The sequence below is a fragment of the Palaemon carinicauda genome, chromosome 20, assembly GCF_036898095.1.
Source record: "Palaemon carinicauda isolate YSFRI2023 chromosome 20, ASM3689809v2, whole genome shotgun sequence".
Classification (NCBI taxonomy): domain Eukaryota; kingdom Metazoa; phylum Arthropoda; class Malacostraca; order Decapoda; family Palaemonidae; genus Palaemon; species Palaemon carinicauda.
In genome coordinates this window covers 32,637,163-32,657,503 of record NC_090744.1, presented here as the reverse complement: position 1 = coordinate 32,657,503, position 20,341 = coordinate 32,637,163, and the positions used below count along the sequence as shown (strand labels likewise).

Sequence of the window (20,341 nt, the reverse complement as noted above, 5' to 3'; positions counted from 1 at the left end):
TTCAAGCTATGGAAGTTTTTAATTCTAATAACCCTCTAGTTTTAAAGATTTTAGAATGGGTTTTCCTTATTGGACGGAGAGGTATAACAGTTCAATTTTGTTGGGTTCCAGCACATGTAGGTGTGTCCGGGAATGAGAAGGCAGATTCACTGGCTAAGGAGGCTGCATCCGAGTTGCTGCCAAGAAGATATCCCATTCCCTGTAATGATTTCTTACCTGACATCAAGAAATTGGTTTGCAATAAATGGCAACAGCAATGGGATAGTCAAGATGGCAATAAAATGAGGGAAGTAACAAATGACATATCTCCTTGGAGGTATAATATGATGCCCCGAAAATGGGAGACGTCTCTTTGTCGTCTCCGTATTGGTCACACTCGGTTGACACATGAGTTTCTGCTGAAGGGCCAACAGCAACCGTATTGTGACAACTGTTTAGTGCCTCTAACAGTAAGGCATTTGTTGACCGAATGCCCCAATTATAACATCTTGCGGAATAGATATTTGTTTGAGGCTCGAGGTGAGGGTGGCAGGTTCATCCTTGCCAAGATTCTTGGAAATGATGTGTCCTACCATGCAAGTGGCATTTTTAGATTTCTTTCAGAAGCAGGTCTTCTGAAAAATATTTAACTTTTATGACATTCAATTTTTATGATTTTAATTGAATACTCTTTAATTTTTTATTTTATTTCATTTTTTACTTTTGTATACATAAATTAAATGTTACCGGCGTCAATGACCTTAGATGTCAGGATGCCTGAAAACTTTAAATCATTCATTCATTCATTTCCCCTTATCATCCTTCCCCCTTATCATCCTTCCCCTGGCCCTTAATCCCCTGCGTGGGCGTGACTCAAGAGGCCCTGGCAGCCAGGATATACGTCTTCAGCAAGAAATACGTCTCAGAAGTATTGGTACAGAGGTAAGCCACTTAGACACTAAGTTAGTTTTTTGGGCAGTTTCCCTGATTTTCATTCAGTTTTCTAGTAGGGGTCATTGGAACCTAGTCCCCTATCTAGGTTCCTTTTTGTCCACTTGTGCTTCCAACCTTCGGACCCTAGTCCCTGCAGGACACTCTCACCTCCTAAAGTTTAAGTCTCCTAAGAAAGTAGTTCTAGGTAAGTACTCTGTGTTGGAACAAATCACAAATTTTCAAGTAATTTGTATTTTTCATAACATACTTACCTAGAACTACTTTCGGGTTATGGCCCGCCCATCCTTCCCCGAGGGTCCTGCAGGATTGAGGAGAACTCTTTTTCCGACGAAACTTACTGAGGAGCACGACCTGAGCTAGCACGCTCTCCGACCCCGGGTCGCCTCAGGGCGCGTATCACTCCGCCTGAGGTCACCCATAGAAAATGGGAATGGGGTAAACTACACAAAATTCTGGTCGGTTGGTAAAGAGTTACCAGTAACTCCTAAGAAAGTAGTTCTAGGTAAGTATGTTAAGAAAAATACAAATTACTTAAAAATTCGTGATGTTTTTCATGCCTTTTAATCCAGTCTTAAGAATTTCAATACAGATATGACATGTAAATTCTGTTAGGGCCTTAGGGAAATTTTCTAACAATTGTCAATTTAATATAACCTTCTAGAAATAGGTAAATATTTTCCAGAAGGAAATTGTTTACAGTAGGCTACATAGAATATGTAATTCCTATTTTAGTGATTGATATCTTCTGACTGGTACTCAGCCGGCTAGCTTTTTTCAAGCTGATAATGCACCCAGCTATCTGAGATTTTGATCAATCTTGCTTTTTGGCTTTTTCAAAGGATTTCTTGCATAAATCGTCCAATCTTCTATCACTGAAAGCCCTAGCCTTACAGACAAAGGTAGAAGAGATGTTGAAGGATGCGCTTGAAGTCATTTGAGACGAGTCTACGGGCTTCTACTGTCGACTGTTACTGGTGGAGAAGTCAACTCTTGGATGGAGACTAATCATCGACCTCTCTCTACTGAACAAGTTTGTGCTTAAAAGTATAAAAACAGTACATTCATCTAGGCAGAATTCTGCCCCATAGAGTTGTGAGCCAGGTACATTCCAGGCAAAAATGTTGGTAGTAGGTTGGCCAGGGCACCAGCAACCTGTTTAGATACTACCGCTAGACAGTTATTGGATATTTTGACTGGCCAGACAGTAATACATTGGATACTTTTCTCTGGTTATGGCTCATTTTTTCTTTGCCTACACATGCACCGAATAGTCTGTCCTATTCTTTACACATTCTTGTCTTTCCTCAAACATCTGACAACACTGAGATTACCAAACAATTCTTCTTTGCTAAAGGGGTTAAATAGTGCACTGTAATAGTTCAGTGGCTACTTTCCTCTTGTTAAGGGTAGAAGAGACTTTAGCTATGGTAAGCAGCTCTTCTAGGAGGACACTCCAAAATCAAATCATTGTTCTCTAGTCTGTACTATGGTCTTCCACTGTCTTGTGTTAGAGTTCCTTGCTTGAGGGTACACTCGGGCATACTATTCTATCTAATTTTTTTCTTCCTCTTGTTTTTTTGAAATGGTGTGTTGGGTAGGCTTAATAGAAGGGCCATGTATGCCTAGTGGTTTATCAAGAGGTTGTCTTTTCCCTATGTTTCTTTTTATTTATAAAATCATCCTTACTGTCCTCCCTTCAGTTGAAGTGGCTATCCTGGAGGGTATTTAGCCTTGCTTGGCTCCTCCATGTTGACCAGTTTTTCTGACTTTTTTCTATTGTCTCTGGGTTTGATCAATCACTTTATTTATATTTCTGTTCATATTGCTTTTGTTATCATTCTTTTTAATTTAGTTTTTAAGCATAATGTGTCCTTTTTATTACCATTAATTCTTATGCTGTCTGGAGACATTGAGCTAAATCCGGGACCAGTACATCCTAGATTTTGTCAATGTCGTTTACTTTATTACAATATTCGTGGTCTACATGCAAATATTCAAGACCTTACAGTTGTGTCCAGACAATATGATATTCTTTTGTGCTCAGAAACTTTGGTTTCTAATATGGGGCACTCATCTGAGCTCCTTACAGCAGGTTTTAAGAAGTCAATAATTTTGAAACGGGATGCCATTCCTAGGGTCAGGGAAATGGTGGTGTATATTAGGACTGAGTACCCTACTTCTCATAAGTCCTGCTATGAATGTGGATGTCATGAGATTCAGGTAATAAAAGTTTGTGGTAGGCATAACAACTTCTATTTGTGTTCAATCTACCGGAATTCAGACATGGATGATTCTATCTTTGATTGTCTCCTTACCATTATGGCCAAGATATAAGATGATAGAAAGGCCTCTTTTGGATTTGTTGGTGATTTCAATGCTCACCATAGGGAGTGGTTAAGTTCTGTTTTTTCTACTGATTGCCATGGCTGTGAGCAGATCAAAAGTGAAGCTACTCACAGGTCTGGTAACTGCTTGGACCTTGTATACACCAACTCCCCTGGCGTTGTAACAAGTAAAGTATGTTCTCCAGTAGGGACATCTGATCATGCCTTGATTTCATTAATAGTGAAGACTGAGCAGCCTCTCCCTGATGTATCGTATTCATTCATATTCATGTAAGATTTATATGACATCTCTAGTTGACTGGAATGGGATTTTGAGTGATCATTTGCTCTTGAATTGGTCTCAGATGTATAGTAGTGTTGATCCTGTTGTCCCTTTGAATGAGAATCTAGTCAACATAATTGATAGGCGTATTCCTTTGTGTGCCAAGGTATCGAGTGAAGAACAAACCATTGTTCAATTATGATTGTAGATGTGCTTATTTGGTGAAGCAGGAGGCCTATCACCTTTGGAATGGTAACATCAGATTTGACATGAAATAACTATACTCGGCTTAAAACTTTTGCTCCACGAGTTTATGCTTCAGCTGAAAAGGAATACAATTTATCCATAAAGGAAACCCTTTCTGGTACAACTCAAGAATACAAGTGGTGGACTACCCTTAAATCTGCATTCTTTGGTGTAGATGCAACAGTTCCTCCTTTACTTAAACCAGATGGCTCAGTCACTTACTGTCCAAAGGAAAAGGCGACCCTTTTGGCAGTTGTGTTTGACTGCAAGCAGAGAAATGAGAAGCTTGATCTTCCTCATTCCTGTTATCCTGAGGCTAAACTAACTAGTTTAGCTTTTCAATCTCATGAAATTAAAGGTCTCTTGATGGACCTTGATGCTCATAGAGGTGTAGACCCAAATAGTATTTGTTCCGACACAAATACTCACCGAGAACTACTTTTCTTGGAGTCACTTGTGATCCCTCAATCTCGACCAAGGTTTTTCCCGCCGTTACCCCCCCTACTCCGCTCTATATAGGCTTACCCCCGCCGCCAGAGAATGCGCCCTGAGGGCAGGATTAGGGTAGGTCACTGCATCTCTGGGTCAGTGTCCCCATTAAGTTCCTTGGTCGTGAGCAGTACACAGCTCACTTTCGTCTCTCTCGATCCTTTGGCGCGTTTGTGTTCCACGTGTTTCCAGCGTGGGAACTTGTGTTTTTTGCGTAGTGCGTTATTCGCAAGTGTTACAGTGCGTTCTCCCTGTATATATCCCAGTGTACTTATAGCTCACTAGTGTTGTGCCATTCGTGTGCTAACGATGGAGCATGTGCGCCGTTGCCCTGGACCTAGAGCCGGAAAGTCGTGTGGGGCTTTCCTCTCTAAGACAGAAGTAGACCCTCACTCCCTTTGTTCCACGTGTAGGGGGAAAGTTTGCTCCTCCGCGGACACGTGTCCGGAGTGCGTAAGTTGGGATGATATCCAGTGGGTACGCTATGGTACCAAAAAGAAGAAATCTTCTAAGCGTTCCCCCAGGAAGATTGTCGTTTCTTCGTTACCGTCGCCCAGTGATCGGTCCGACGAAGCCTCGGCTTCTCCATCTCCTTCGCAGAGGAGAGGGCAGGAAGCCCCCAGTGTTGTGGATAGTCAAGGCGTCCTTCCCAGTGCGAGGGAAGAACCAAGGGCAGGCCCCTCTAGGGCTAACGAAGGGTCCGGTAGTGCTTCAGGTGAATCAGGCCTTGTGGTGGGGGACCACGCGTCCTCTGAAGACCCCGTATGGGGCATCGTTGTTGTTTCAGAGTCTCCTCCGCCCTCGTGGGCCGGTGCGTCGGGCTCTCCCGCCAAACTAGAGTTCGCCGCCCGAGTAGCGATGCCTTCGGGTGGAAGTTGCCGAAGACGCCAGGGAGGTCACCGCTAAGAATGGACGTGACCCTAGACCCCTGGCCCCCTGGCATGGATAGATTAGACTCTGTGCCGACAATCTCCACGGCGGTTGCCGAGGACTTCCTCCAGCATTCGATCTCGGACGTCCGGCGGCGAGGAACTTCCCCCGCGGATCACGCGGGCAGCCGTTACGCGAGGAACGTGGCGCCGTCGGACTCGTCAGAGGTAGCCTCATCCTCCGAGGAAGAAGTCGGGGAAACAACACAGGAAAAGGGAGCTGTCCGAAAGCGATCATTCCCGCTCTAGGTCAAGGTCGCGACCTAACAAGAAGGGCTCCCGCTCCCATTCCCGTAAGTATAGGAGAAATGTCTCTCCAGGCGGCGCCTGGGTCTACGTCCCTTCAGGAGAGTCCAAGAGGCTCCACTCTCCAGACCCTCGTTCCAGTGAACGTGCGTCTAGGCTGCCGCTCCCTACGCACAGCCTAGAACCGCACGACCTGCCACGCAGGAAAGACCTCTCACAGAAGCGTAAGTCCTCGAGGCCTCCGGTTCACCCCGCCCAGCGGGGGGAAACGCGCTTCTTTGAAGGCAGCCAGACCGAACCAGCCCAGCTGGTGCGGTCATCGAGTAAGAAGGAACGGTTCCCGTTGTCGGGTCAGCCCACCGGGACCGTGACTTCCGCTTCCAGAGCCTTCGGGCAACCGAGGGCCCTCCCTGAGCCGGTGGTACCCGCCTTGCAGCGAGATCCACCCTCTTACGGAGCTCCCTACGGTTACAGGTCGGCCCCCCTGGACCCAAGGGCGGGACGACCGGTCTGTCGAACAAGCATCCCGGCGCCCCCACTCCAGGCCGAGGCCTCGGCTGACGGAGAAGCTCCCCCCGTCGGAGGACTCCGCATACAGAAGAGTGGTAGGCCTCATCAGGAGGCACCATGGGATTTCAGAACCCTCGGCACCTAAGGGGAATTCCTGGAGATCAAGCCTCCTGAGAATCACACATCACGACGCCCTTCCGAAGTCCTCTCTGGCCCTTCCTCTTGCCCCACACCTAGTACTGGGGCAAGAGTACATAGACAACTTGGTAGCCTGCAATGCAGAAGCCCCCAAGTCCCAGAGTGCCTTGAAACTGCTCCAGGGCCTCAAAGCACAAGGGAAGGTATACATCCCAGAAGGGCGGCGCCCAGGCCCCTGTAGGGTGGACCCAGCCTTGGACATCCTGGGACAAGGCGGCTTGGACGAAACGGCCGTGTCAGCCCCGGTTTCCTTCTCTCCTACGGAAGCCGCCATGATGGAGGAGATGTCGAGGGACCTGGTTAACGTCTCCTCATGGCTAGACTGGTGGGCCTCCACTTTAGTAAACGTGCAAGCCTCCATAGACCCCGAAGATCCGGAGCAGCAGAGCCTCCTGACGGACCTTCTCACCTCTGGGGGGAAAACTCTGAAGTTTCTAGCGTACCAGGCGCTCGCCCTGACGCCAACTGGGTACTAAGGAAACGAGACACGCTTCTAACTAAGGTGTCGAAGAGGATCCCAGACAGAGAGGCCCGAGCTGTTCGTAGCCTACCCTTGTGGGGTGAGTCTCTGTTCCCATTAAAAGAGCTGGAAAACCTAATGGAGAAAGTGTCCAAGAAGAAAGAGGCCAACGTCCCCAGACAGGCGTCATCTAGAAGGCCGCCATACAGGAGGGCCGCCTCGGATAGCGCCGTGACTTCTCAGGCCGCCCCCAACACTTCGAGGAGGGACGCCCCTTCCTCCTCCTGGACAACAACTCCTCAGCCCTCCCGCAGAGGAGCACCAGCTTCTTCCAGCTCCTTCAGGTCGGGTTACTCCGCCTCGAAGAGAGGCAGATCAGGCCGCCCCTCTAGGAGAAGGTAGAGGGAGAGGCCCCCTACTCCCGCCCAAGCCTCGGGTTGGGGGATGCCTCGGACCTCATTGGCAAGCATGGAAAGCACAAGGAGCGGATCCTTGGACGGTGTCCGTCCTGAAAGAAGGCTACAGGCTCCCCTTCATAGCGGACCCACCCCCTCTTATTCCAGCCAGCCAGACAGAATGGTTGGCCCCCAGGGACCCGATGAAAAGGGCCACCCTTCAAGAGGAGATTTCCTCCATGTTAGAGAAGGGGGCCATGGAAGAGGTCCTTCTCCCAGGCCCAGGCTTCTACAGCCGCCTGTTCCTGGTAGGGAAAGCAACGGGGGGGGGGGGGGGGGGGGGGTGGAGACCCGTGATAGACCTGTCGGCCCTCAACAAGTTCGTCAAGAAGACGGACTTCAAGATGGACACCCCAAAATCCGTCCTGATTTCCTTGAGGGAGAAAGATTACATGATGACGGTCGACCTCAAGGACGCATACTTCCAGATCCCTGTCCACCCGTCGAGTCGGAAGTTCCTCCGGGTAAAATGGGGTTCCCAGATCCTGCAGTTCAAGACCCTTTGCTTCGGTCTGTCGACGGCCCCTCAAGTGTTCACGAGGGTCTTCGCGACAGTCTCAGTGTGGGCTCACGAACGGGGTATCCGTCTCATCAGATACCTAGACCACTGGTTGCTCCTTTCCAACTCAAAGGCCCTCTTAGAGGAGCAAGGGAGAAACCTCCTCCAGTTCTGCAGGAATCTGGGAATCATAATCAATCTGGAAAAGTCGAACTTAACATCATCCAACAGAATGGGATACTTGGGGATGACGTTGGACACCGTGCAGGGGAAGGTTTTCCCCTCGGAAGACAGGATACGGAACCTCAAGCGCATCATTCAGCCGTTCCTGTCAGAACATTCCAGGAGGGCGAAAGACTGGCAGAGACTGATAGGTCACCTGGTCTCATTGGAGAAGCTGGTTCCCCAAGGGAGGATGAGGCTCGGGCCCATTCAATGGAACCTCAAGAGCCTCTGGTCCCAGACAGGCTCTCAGAAGGCGTTAATTCCAATCCTTCCAGACACGAGAATCTCCCTAGAATGGTGGCACTGCCAGTCGAACTCCCTCAAGGGGATGCCCCTCGGGTCCTGTCCCCCCGAGTACCTCCTGTTCACAGACGCCTCCAACCAAGGGTGGGGGGCCCACCTTCTGGAAGAGACAGCAAGTGGTACCTGGTCGGAGAGCAAAAAGCGTCTCCACATCAATGTCCTAGAGCTAAGAGCTGTCCAGAAGGCATGTCTTCACTTTGCAAGTCGGCTAAAGGGAAACACCGTGGCGTTAATGTGTGACAACGCCACGGTAGTGGCCTACATAAAGAAGCAAGGGAGCATGAGATCGAAGGAACTGTGCGACCTCGCCATAAGCATCCTACATTGGGCGGACGAGCAGCAAGTGGTGCTGCTAGCAAGGTTCATCCCCGGGAAGAAAAACGTGCTAGCCGATGGCCTCAGCAGAATGGGTCAAATAGTGGGGACAGAGTGGTCTCTACACCCAGAAGTAGCCAGACTCATCATTCAACGCTGGGGCTCCCCGGTGATGGACCTCTTTGCAACAAAGCTCAACGCCCAACTACCGGTCTATTGCTCCCCGGTCCCAGACCAAAAGGCAGCCCTAGAAGACGCCTTCCAGCACAAGTGGGACAACTTGGACGTGTACGCTTTTCCCCCCTTCACGCTGATAAGGCAGGTACTCAACAGAGTAAGGGCCTCCCGAAACCTAAGGATGACTTTGGTAGCGCCCTGGTGGCCGGAGAGAGAGTGGTTCGCGGATCTAAAGGACCTAGCGAGCCAACCACCTTGGCCTCTGCCCGCCAGGTCAGACCTCCTGCACCAACCGCACTTCCTCAGGCTCCACGACAACCCTCTCTCTCTTCGCCTTCACGCCTGGAGACTATCGAGCGGCTCTTGAAGAAGGAGGGGTACTCCTCCTCCACAGCTAAGAGAATGTCCCTATACCTGAGAAAATCCTCTACCGTGGTATACCAGGCAAAGTGGGCCTCCTTCACGAAGTGGTGCTCGGAGAAACACATAAGACCTCTTAAAGCTTTGGTCCCGGACATAGCTGAGTTTCTAGTGTACCTTAGAGATGAAGTGGGAATGTCAATCCCAGCCATTAAAGGAGTTCGAGCCGCCTTAGGCCAAGTCTTCCTCTTGAAAGGCATCGACCTGGGGACCTCGAGACACATAGTGATGCTGATTAGGAGTTTCGAGCAGTCCTGCCCTCCTCAAGCTAGGAGAGTGCCCAGGTGGGACCTAGCCAAGGTCCTGAAGATGCTAAGTCGTCCTCCCTTTGAACCCCTGAAAGGTATCGGAGACAAAGACCTCACCCTCAAGACCGTCTTCTTGCTAGCCTTAGCTTCGGCTAAGAGAGTGGGCGAGATCCATGGTCTGTCGTACGACGTTGCGCACTCCAAAGGGTGGAAAGAAGTGTCCTTCAGGTTCGTACCCTCCTTTGTGGCGAAGACTCAGAACCCAGCAGTCTGGGACCCGAAGTTTGAAGGTTTCTCAATTCCGGCCATTCCCAAGACAGGCATTACGGAAGACTTGAAGTTATGCCCAGTACGGACGCTCAGAAAGTACCTGGAAAAGACAGCTCATTTCCGACCAGGTACCAAGAACCTCTTCGTTTCCACAGGTGTTAATAAGAAACAAGTCTCCAAGAACACCATTTCCTTCTGGCCGAGACAAGTCATCGCTAGAACATATGAAGAGGATAAAATGGCAGTGCCAGGCACTCCCCGCCCCCATGACATCAGGGGTCTGAGCACCTCCTTGGCCTTTGAGAGAAACATGGCGGTGGGGCAGATCCTGCAAGCAGGCACTTGGTCGCACCAGTCGACCTTTACTGCCCACTACCTCAAGGATTATTCAAGAAAATCCTTGGACGGGTTCTCCATTGGGACAGTCATTGCCGCCCTCCAAGCTGTGTAGCGGTAGGCCAGAAGATATCCCCAACGGTGAATAAATTCTTCGCGACTTCATCAGGAAAAAATCGCCAGAGGAAATTTTAAGAGGTGAGTCTTAGATTATAGCGGAAGGTTCCGCAGTTACCCTCACTCCGCACTCTGATAGGCCCCGCATTCCATAGCCCTCTAGGCACTATGTGCCGAGTCAAGTGGCAGAATTGCACTCCCGCCTCCTAAAGTATAAGTCTCCAAGAAAAGTAGTTCTCGGTGAGTATTTGTGTCGGAACAAATAAAAAATTTTAGATAATTTTTATTTTTCCTAACATACTCACCGAGAACTACTTTTCGGGTAATGGCCCTCCCTTCCGTCCCCGAGTGCCATCCTTCCATTGCCAAGTTGGGCTAAGCGACGAACTTAATGGGGATGCTGACCCAGAGATGCAGTGACCTGCCCTAATCCTGCCCTCAGGGCGCATTCTCTGGCGGCGGGGGTAAGCCTATATAGAGCGGAGTAGGGGGGGTAACGGCGGGAAAAACCTTGGTCGAGATTGAGGGATCACAAGTGACTCCAAGAAAAGTAGTTCTCGGTGAGTATGTTAGGAAAAATAAAAATTATTTAAAATTTTTGATTTATTTCTTAGATTGTTTATTTATTTCTTTATTTCCTTTCCTCTCTGGGCTATTTTTCCTTGTTGGAGCCCTTGGGCTTATAGCATCTTGATTTTCTAACTAGGAGTGTAGCTTAGCTAGTAGTAATAATAATAATAAATATAAAGAGGAATGTACTAGGAGACATGCTCAGTTACCGGTTGCAGGTTGTAGGATTGGAGTAGTCCCTATACCCCATTGTAGTGGGGAAACTTCTTGCCCCTTTAGGGTTCTCTGTGGATCGACCTGTTAGCCACATGGCTGAAAGGGAAGCTCATTGTGTTTTGCTCCCCTATTCCACTCTCATTGGCGCTCTTTGGAGACACCTTCCATAACTTGGAAGCATAAGCCTTTCCTCCGTTCAGTCTGATCCATCTGCTAGTTAACCGGGTGTTGATAACACTAGGACTCAGGATGACCCTAGTGGCTTCTAGATGGCCACAGGCTGAGTGGTTTCCCGATCCATTAGCGCTATTAGTCAAGGTCCTGAGAGAGTTACCCCAATGTTCCACAGTCCTCTGTCAGCCGCATCTTCAGAGGTACCAACAATCTGTAACTTCACAGCTGGAGGCTATCTAGCATCTAATGTCTGAGTACTTACAACGGTCTTCCACAGCTGTCTACCAGGGAAGTGGGTCATCTTCTGCAGTTGGTGGTGTAGAAGGCTACTTCCCTCGGTCGGAGCATTTCCACCACAGATCATTCATGGATTTCCTTGTCTTCCTTCTCCAAGATAAGAGCCTCTCAGTTGTGGCTGTCAAAGGCTATTGCTCACCCTTAGGCATGGTCTTTGGACTGGAAGGTATAGACCTCTCTTTCTGGGAGTTGTCTATGCTCATGAGCTTTGAGCAGTCTTGTCCAACCGGGGACCTCGGGCCCCAAAGTGGGGCTTGACCCTCATTCTCAAGGATCTTACACGTGCCCCATTTGAGCCTTTGAGTGTGTCGTCAGACAGAGATCTGACCTTCAGTACTTTTTGCTAGCCTTAGCATCGTCAAAGCGAGTAGGCAAGTTACACTCTCTCCCCTACGTATTCACCTACACAAGGATGGAAAGCTTTGTGCCAGGCTTTGTGGCCAAAACACAGAACCCGTTAGTGCATGGCCCCTGGTTCGAGACCTTCTTCATCCCCTCTCTACATGAAGTGTTAGAGGGATATTCGAGAAAAGATACTCTTGTGTCCAGTGAGGGCTTTATTGTGCTATCTGAAGAGGTCCCAACACCTTAGGTCGGAGTGTCAGCAACTCTTCCTTAGTACTGGCAGAACCAAGAAGGTGGTATCTAGGGACATACACTTTCCGGTTTCATGAGATGATCTGTATAGCACGCCTCAACTGCTGAGAGGGGTGAGACTGTACCTGCTAAGACCAGAGCTTAAGAAGTCAGCGGTATATGCCCCGTTCAAGCTTTCAAGAGGAGTATATCAGTCAGGTAGGTGTTGAAAACTAGGGTGTATAAATGCCAGAACACCTTCATTACCTTACCCGGTAAATTTATTAGTGGGATTATACTCGCAAGTCCCTTGACATCTTTGTGCTTGTTCCTGCGGTGGCTGCCCAGGTAGTTGTGTAATCAGCCTTGCTCCCACACAGGACAAGACGCTTCTTGTCTATACTGTAGTTTCCAGTAAAAGAAAAAAAAAAACCTTAAAACTAATTTGTGTTCTTCCTTTAAGATTAAACCTTCCTCAACCACCCCTCCCAGTCCTGAGTTGATAATCAGAATTGCCTAACTTTCGACAGGCGGAGGGATAGGGCGGGGTGGGGCTTCTCGCCGGTGCTCACCACCTGTTGTTTACAATTTCAACAGCCGTTCCAGCTTGTTTGAATAGCTATGAAAAATAAAAATTACTTTTAAAACTTTGAAAACTATAGTTGAAACAGTTGAGAAGAATTAAGTTGTACATTGTGGCAAAGTAGAGAAATTTTAGCCATGTGCAATGCTTGAGGAAGTCTTTTAGAAATCTAGTAATCATCCAGGTCTCAATTTGTTTTTTTATATTTTAACCTGTGTGGACCATTCAATATCCAACTGTACCATAGAGGCTGTAGATGTATTGACAAATTTCATTCTCAAGGGAACGTTATCTGGTATCTACTCTGGTTTTGAATAAGTATCAGTCAGAACCCACATTGATGCCTTTGTTATCTACATACTCTTCTAATAATTATTCTTTTGCTGGTACATCAAAGCTTTCCAGGTCTCAGGGCTTTAGCAGAAGGTAATTTCGACTCTCGGGATCTTTCTATTCAAACAGCAGGGAGACTCGCTTATTTAAAAAAAGGTTGAGAACTTTCTCAGCCAGAACCTTGGATTGTGTCTGTATGCAGATAGGATATTCAAATTCTTTTTCATGCTATTCCCCTATTGTGAAAAGTTCTTGTATCCTTCTCAAGTTACATTAACAATCCAATAAAATCTCAGGGATTGCTCTTGGAAACTCGTAAACTGTTTCTGGTTCGGAATGGCTTGGGAGACTGGAAACTGATTCTAGATATTTTGAGAATAAACAAATTCCTTATTGTGACCAAGTTTTCAATGGGGTCTTCAATATTTGAGCTGGTGGAAATTAGTAATGAAGATTGGATATTTTTAATAGATCTAACAGACATATTTTTCCACATTCCTATTTATTAAGAGTCTACGAAGTTTCTTTGTTTTGGCTGCAAGAACAAAGTGGTTGCATTTTTTAGCTGTAAGGATTCTTTTTCCTTTTGTGTTTTGCCAGTCATGAACTCTTCCAAGGAAAGGATTCTCAGCCTCTTGAGACATCTAGGTATTATGGTGAACATGCAGAAATTAGGTCTGGTCCTCTTACCTCAGATTTGTTATTTGAGAATGAGGATAGCATTAGTTCATTTTTGGTCTTGATGGAGATAAAGGTTCAGTTGTTTTGTAACCTGCAGTTTATTTGAAAAGGACAGATGACTTTGCAACCCATATGTGGATGAGATTACTGGGCACTATGGGTGGAAAATTTTATATCCCCAAAACATCTTCAAATGAGGCCAATATTGTACTGATCCTTTTCGGCCATTTGTGGAGTTACTCCTTTCACCCAAGGAAGGTGTAGATCTCTTTATTACCCTGAATGGAAGAATCTCATACATTTCTTGGACAATTTACGAATTCCCTCTTGTTATCAGCGTACATATTTTAATCCCAGATCTCTCCCTGCTCATCGACGCCTCCAGCCTTGGATAGGGTGTAACTTTGGATGAAATTAATGTTATGGTGCCATTAATTACCCAGAGTTGTTAGCAGTATACAAATGTTTACTTCAGATAGGACGTCTAGTGATAGGCAAGGTTATTGAATTTTATGTTGACAACATAATGACATTACTGTACATAAGGAAGGAGGGGTTGGAGATCAAAGCCCTTCTGTATACAGTATACTTTTTCATTAAGAATTTGTTTTTGCTAGTCCATCCATTGTTGTCCAGAAACTCCTACCCAGAGACCTTACTATGTCTACCTACAGTAAACCTTATCAATAGTTTTTTCTTGCCACTAGCACTGAGAAAAGAAATGCCAAGACTGTTGCCCTCAGAGCTAAGATAAGTCAAAGCAACAGAGGATAACATTATAGTTCAGAAGTAATAAAACATTTTGTTTTCACTAACTTTGTTACAGTATTCCATGTTTCTATTAAGATGATTTCACTATCCATACAGTTACCAGTATCTGTCCATCTTAGCGAATGTGGTACTTGGCATAGGAATATCGAGAAAGACGCATTGAAGTGAGAGTAGATTAGTAAACAAATAGGAATTAATAAAACACCTGGCAGTAAGGGGATGAAACACTATATGGGCTATTGTAAATTCAGAATAGACGTTTTTATGTTGTCAAGCTTATGCTTGAAGCTTATAGCATATGAATATTGAGTAAGTGTTGGAAGTATTTTTGTTATAGAAATTTTCTTGAAAAAGATTGATACTGTATCAGATATGTGAGACAACATAGAGAGTGAACCAGGTAAATGCATTGATAGGGTAACAGGTCAACTACCACATTCGTGACATGATTTGACATGACTATTTAGTTTTATCACAAAATTGGCCTGATTTTAAGTATTAGGCTCTATGAAAAAATCATTCTATTTTCAAAAGATTACTTTATATATTTCAGGTGGCTTCGTGGGATGACACTTGCAGAAGGTCAGAATATAGCTCGGAAACTAAAGGAAACACCTGCAAATATTTTAACTCCGACAAACTTTGCTCAGGTAAGCTTCTTTGTATGATGAATTTTTTATGTTACATGTTAATGTGTTCATGTTTCTAGTATGAGTGTTGAGAATAAATTGCTTATAAAGATGAGATACTGTTTTTCTCCATAGAACAATGAAAAAATATCTAAAGAAAATTGTGAATTATTTTTCCCCTGAGGGAAAATTGAGTAGAAGTAAAGATAGCAGAATTATTACTTGACTAATTATCTCTATTTCTAATCTGCAAGGAAACACCCCCCCCCAAAAAAAAAAAAAAAAAAACTTTATACAAAATAGAACCATCATTCTATTTGGGATACATATATGGCTATACAGTATGTTAGGTTAGTCTAAATTAAAGGAAAACTTTAATTTTTAGAAAAGAGCACCTATTGTTATAAAGCCTTTGGTTGCAGTTTTAACTATATGCTCTTCCTTGAAAAAATTAGTTGGAGATTTTGCTCTTCTGGAAGTCTTTTTCATAAATAATGTTTTGAAAAAGTGCGTTGTTAGAAACATAGTAAGAATATTTGCATTGGAATGTGTGACTACTGAAACTTCTTTTGCTAACATATAGATTTTTAGTTGCTATAAGGTACTTTAGACTTAGAAGAGACTTTGACTGGACTAAATATCCCTGTGTTCTAAGTTTAGCAAGAGCATTGGTACTTATATAGTATATCAATCATCCAGAACTTTTCCAAAAAATAATTATGGTACTTTTAAGGAATAGAGAAACTATTATTTCATCCAGTTGTAAGATTACTAATAAATTTCCATGCTGCACAGATTCTTCGGATTTTCTCTGTGTTGCTAATTTTGATTGTTATGTTTTGCCTCAAGAAGATTAAAAGGAATATTAATATGTATTATGCCTGTGGTGTTTATTGGAATCTTGTTTCAGGGTTACTAAAGATTATAATTTATTTTTTCAGGAAGCTGTGAATTGCTTGGAAGGGTTGGGAGTGGAGGTATCTGTAAGAACTTTTGAGTGGATAAAACAACGCAACATGAATGCATTCCTCTCTGTTACAAGGGGTTCCGGTGAACCTCCAGTTTTTCTTGAATTGACCTACAGAGGAACAAATTCTTTAGAAAAGCCCTTGGCTATTGTAGGTATGCATTATGTAGTCAGTGATGTATTGTTTTTTGATACTTTTTAAATTTTTGCAGAGTTTAGGGTACCTAAATACAGTACTACACAGTTTTAATGTCTACCAGAGATATCAATAGTAACTAATGGGGAGCATGAACAAGGATCTTATTGGTACAATATAATAGTCCCATTTTTTAATTTTATGTTGGTACCCTAATTGTGACCTAAAGTTAGTTTTGTCAGAATATAAGCACAAAGGGTGCCAAATCCTGTCACTGTATGCCATGCTGAGAATGTAATTTCTTGATATTCAGGGATTTTATGGAGATTGCCTTGCTAAATTTGTGAATAAAAATACTTTCAGAATATTTTCATTCTTAAATAGGTGTTATCATAATTTAATATCGTACTCTGTACATTATACAAGTATAAGAATTTTCCAGAATAATTTTATTTTTAGATGGATGCGATCTTATTTTTCATTATTATACAATGCATTGTCTTTTTTTTTGTTTGTAAAGGTAAGGGAGTGACATTTGATACTGGTGGTATTTCTCTGAAACCATCGGCGAAGATGGATAAAATGCGTGCTGACATGGGAGGTGCTGCTTGCACGGTTGGTTCCATATTTATCGCTGCTGCTCTAAGTCTTCCAATTTATATTAAAGGTTAGTTTATTTGTAAATCTTAAGATGATAAAGATTAGCAAATTTCAAAGTCTGCTAACACGTAGAGTTAAGAATATATTATAGTTAATAGGTATATTCACTTATGGTTGTCTTTTTTATATTTCTTTAGTTTTTATCATCAATTTTCCAATCTCCAACCATAGGGTTCCCAATATTTTTTCTCCAGTTTCTTTTTTTAATACTAAGCTTGTACTGTGTTAACTTCTTAGATATGCTATTGTGTAGTGCAGTTTGTTTCCATAACTGGCTCAACATTTACAAAATATTTTAAAGTGTAGAGTTGACTGTTTTTGACTGATAAGAATGTGGATGTTTGTTTCAGGTTTCATTCCATTGTGTGAAAATATGCCGGGAAGCATTGCTACTAAGCCTGGTGATGTCGTTGTTGCATCCAATGGAAAATCCATTCAGATTGACAATACAGATGCTGAAGGGAGACTCATCTTGGCTGATGCTTTACATTATGCTTCTCAGTTCAAACCTAGAGCTATGATTGACATGGCAACACTTACAGGTACATGGCTTATTTTTGTTTTCTTGATTGATGTATCATCATATTCCAGATATTTTTAATCTTATGTCTAGTTTGATGCCTCATGAGAATAGGGGGTGTTTTCTCCGTAGGTTTTTTTTATATAAGTTTTTACTATTTAAAGACTGAATGAAAGTGCTTGTATTTTATTTTCAATTTGGAAGCCATGGTGAATATTTGAGTGTTTGCATATTCCTCATTATTATTGAATCACAAGTCAGATTTGTATACTGTACAACTGTGAAGGAAAAGCTTGTTTTCATATAAGTACTTTAACAACCTTTATAGCTTTTTTTGTAAGAACGAGAGATTTGTTCATTCCTTTGTGTGTACAAATCTTCTATCCCTTAAAAAAGGTGCGAGCGGGAATTTCAGTCCAACCACTTGTCACTGAATAGCCAGTTTTCTGTTTGGTCACAACATAAAGAGTTGCATCATTGCACTACTATCATGACTGTTGGATCTTTTCTTACATATTTTTGTGATAAGTGCTTGCGTTTTTGTTTTTCTGAGCACTTTTGCTTATACAGTAATAGGAAACGCAACGAAAGGTAAGTACAGCGTGTGGTGAAGCGAATTGTATTCCCATAAAGATTAAAAATTCTGAAACAGCATATGTTGTGTAGCCTTGTGAAAGGGTGGCTGTGAGCAGCAATCCCCCATGGATGAACTCGTAGCCTAACTTGTCTCGCTTTGTGGTAGTTTCTCTGCCTTAGGATAATGTTTTCCGTATCTGCATGCCCGATAGTGAAAATTATTCATCTGGTTGGGACACCTGGAGCTAACAGTGTTCCCTGGATGGTAATCTGGGGCTAGTACAGCATTAGTGAGTGTTGCCAATGCTCCCTTTGTGATAAAACCCCCAGCATATTGGTTTGTGTTGCAGTGGTGGAAGCTCTTGTTGTTTCCTCGTCAGATGGAGCACAGCCAATATCAGTCATCCAGACCATGACTACTCTGTTACAGCAAGAAAAATAGTTAGCAAGGGGAAAGAGAGTTGACCCTCTCTCTTCCTCCTCTACTGTTTGTGTTTTATCCTCCAACTTGCTAAAAATATTTGTATGACAGGTACAATGGCAGTAGCATTAGAAGGTGGTGCTGCTGGAGCCTTTACCAATAGTTCATCTCTTTGGCAGCTCATGCATTCCCTGTGTGATGGAGGTTTCTTCCTTGAAAAGACTATGAAGATAAAGTAGTCATGTGGGAAGGCCTTTTGCTAGAAATTCCTTTGGACTTAAAGCAATTGCTCTCCACTTTTGGGATCGATTGGAGGTAATGACCCACTAACTGGTACCTATGGGTTCAAACAACTGAGCTTGAGACTGCTATAGTTACTACTGTTGCACTGGGAGCAGGTAGGATATCCTACTCAGACTGAAAATCAGCACTTTATGCCAGGGGGAGGGTGGGAGCGTATGCGCCCATCTTTATCGTTCCAATCGGGATATGGAGGATTGTTCCTTGCCCTGGTGTGTAGTATGCCCTATACAGAACTCGCCCGCTGAAAGGTACCTTTGGGGTCGGTTAGTGATCTTATTGTCATCGCTGGTCCATCAGTAGCAGGTAAGCAGCCCTAATTGCAGCGATCATCAGCATCGTACTGTAAGTCATTAGGGGTATCGTTCATGCTACCCCCATGAAGTCACTGGCAGCAGGGTGACGGATTGGGTTTAAGGCGATGGACAAACTGTCTCTTCGGCTTTTACTCCTGATGCCTGGCAGTTGATCTTACTAGAATTAGCATGGACCGACAGGAGTCACTTGCCTTTGTTAGATAGGCTCTGTGCATTGCGAAGAACTGGCTATCCTTTGATGTATCTAGCCAATGAATTCTCTGTGGATTTAGTCAATTCATGGAAAGAGAAGATGACAGAATGGTCTCCAGTCCCGGGCGTAGTGGGTTACTAAGAATCTCCCGGTTTATAAATACTAAAGAAAAATTGAAAATAGGTAATTGGAATGTTAGAACCATGAATCAGATTGGGAAGTTACAGCAAGTGGAGAGTGAATTTATGAAATATTTTTTGGATATCTTGGCCCTAAGTGAAACACGTAAGGGAAATGGTGAGGAGACTTTAGACCAAGGCAATATATATATCTACTTAGGAATATCCGATGGAGTTGGAAGAAAAGGATTAGGAATGATGATGACGCCAAGAGCAGAAAAGGCATTAACTGAGTGGAGAGGTGTAAATAGTAGATTGTTAATAGAAAAGTTCAAATGAAAGTAGTGCAATATGAGTATTATAATTTGCTGTGCCCCAACAGATGATTCCCCTGAAGAAAGGAAAGATGAATACTATGAAGAACTGCAGAGGGTAATAGATGAGATCCCAGAAAGAGATATGAAAATTGTGATTGGCGACTTCAATGCTAAAGTTGTAAGAAATAATCTAGTGATAGTGTGTCGAGTATCTTGGCAAAGTTGCAAATGAAAATGGAACACATTTCATAAGTTTCTGTTCAGCAAACAATCTTGTCATTGGAGGTACTCTTTTTCAACACTAGAACATCCACAAGTATACATGGACTTCACCATGTGGCATTTACAAAAATCAAATTGATCACATTGCCATTATTAAAGAGAGGAGGAGGACTCTGAGAAATGTAAGAAGCTATAGAGGTGCCGATATTGGTAGTGATCACCAGCTCCTCATTGCCACACTGAAATTAAAACTGAAAGCACCCAATAGAAAAATAGATAGAATGCCTAGGTTTGATACAACTAAGCTTTTAGAAGAGCACAGAGAAACATTTGTAATTGAATGCAGGAATCGATTTGCAGTCTTAGAATCGTTAAGAGACGAAGAACAGACAATTAATGAAGAATGGTGTGATATTAAGAACATACATCAGTCAGCTGGTAGTGAAGTATAGGGACATGCAATTACAAGGAGAAAGCCATGGATATCAAATGACACTTGGGATACTATAAAAAGGAGACCAAGACAGAAATTGATTGTTGGAAATTTTCGAGGAAGTAATGAAAATTACAAGGTAGAGCATGCTAAGTATTCCAGTATTGACAGTAAGGTCAAAAGAAAAGCCAGGAATGACTGGAGAGAATATGTAAACAGTAAAGCAGATGAGGCTGACAAAGCTATGAATTCAGGAAGTGGCTGTGGTGTAAGAATTGCTCGTAGAATTATTAATGAAATCTCGACTGCGGCAAAGATAAAGAAGCATATACCCATCAAAAAGAGAG

General features: G+C 44.0%; 1 protein-coding gene across 3 annotated transcripts in view; it reads left to right on the top strand.

Annotated features, from left to right (window-relative positions):
* The window catches only part of LOC137660275 (cytosol aminopeptidase-like), a 93,617-nt gene that overhangs the window by 48,714 nt on the left and 24,562 nt on the right, over positions 1–20,341 (top strand). For all 3 annotated transcript variants that reach the window (XM_068395047.1, XM_068395049.1, XM_068395048.1), the window contains exons 5-8: positions 14,738–14,834; positions 15,755–15,935; positions 16,437–16,583; positions 16,927–17,118. In XM_068395047.1, the coding sequence (XP_068251148.1) occupies positions 14,738–14,834; positions 15,755–15,935; positions 16,437–16,583; positions 16,927–17,118 (617 nt within the window). The remainder of the gene's footprint in view (positions 1–14,737; positions 14,835–15,754; positions 15,936–16,436; positions 16,584–16,926; positions 17,119–20,341) is intronic.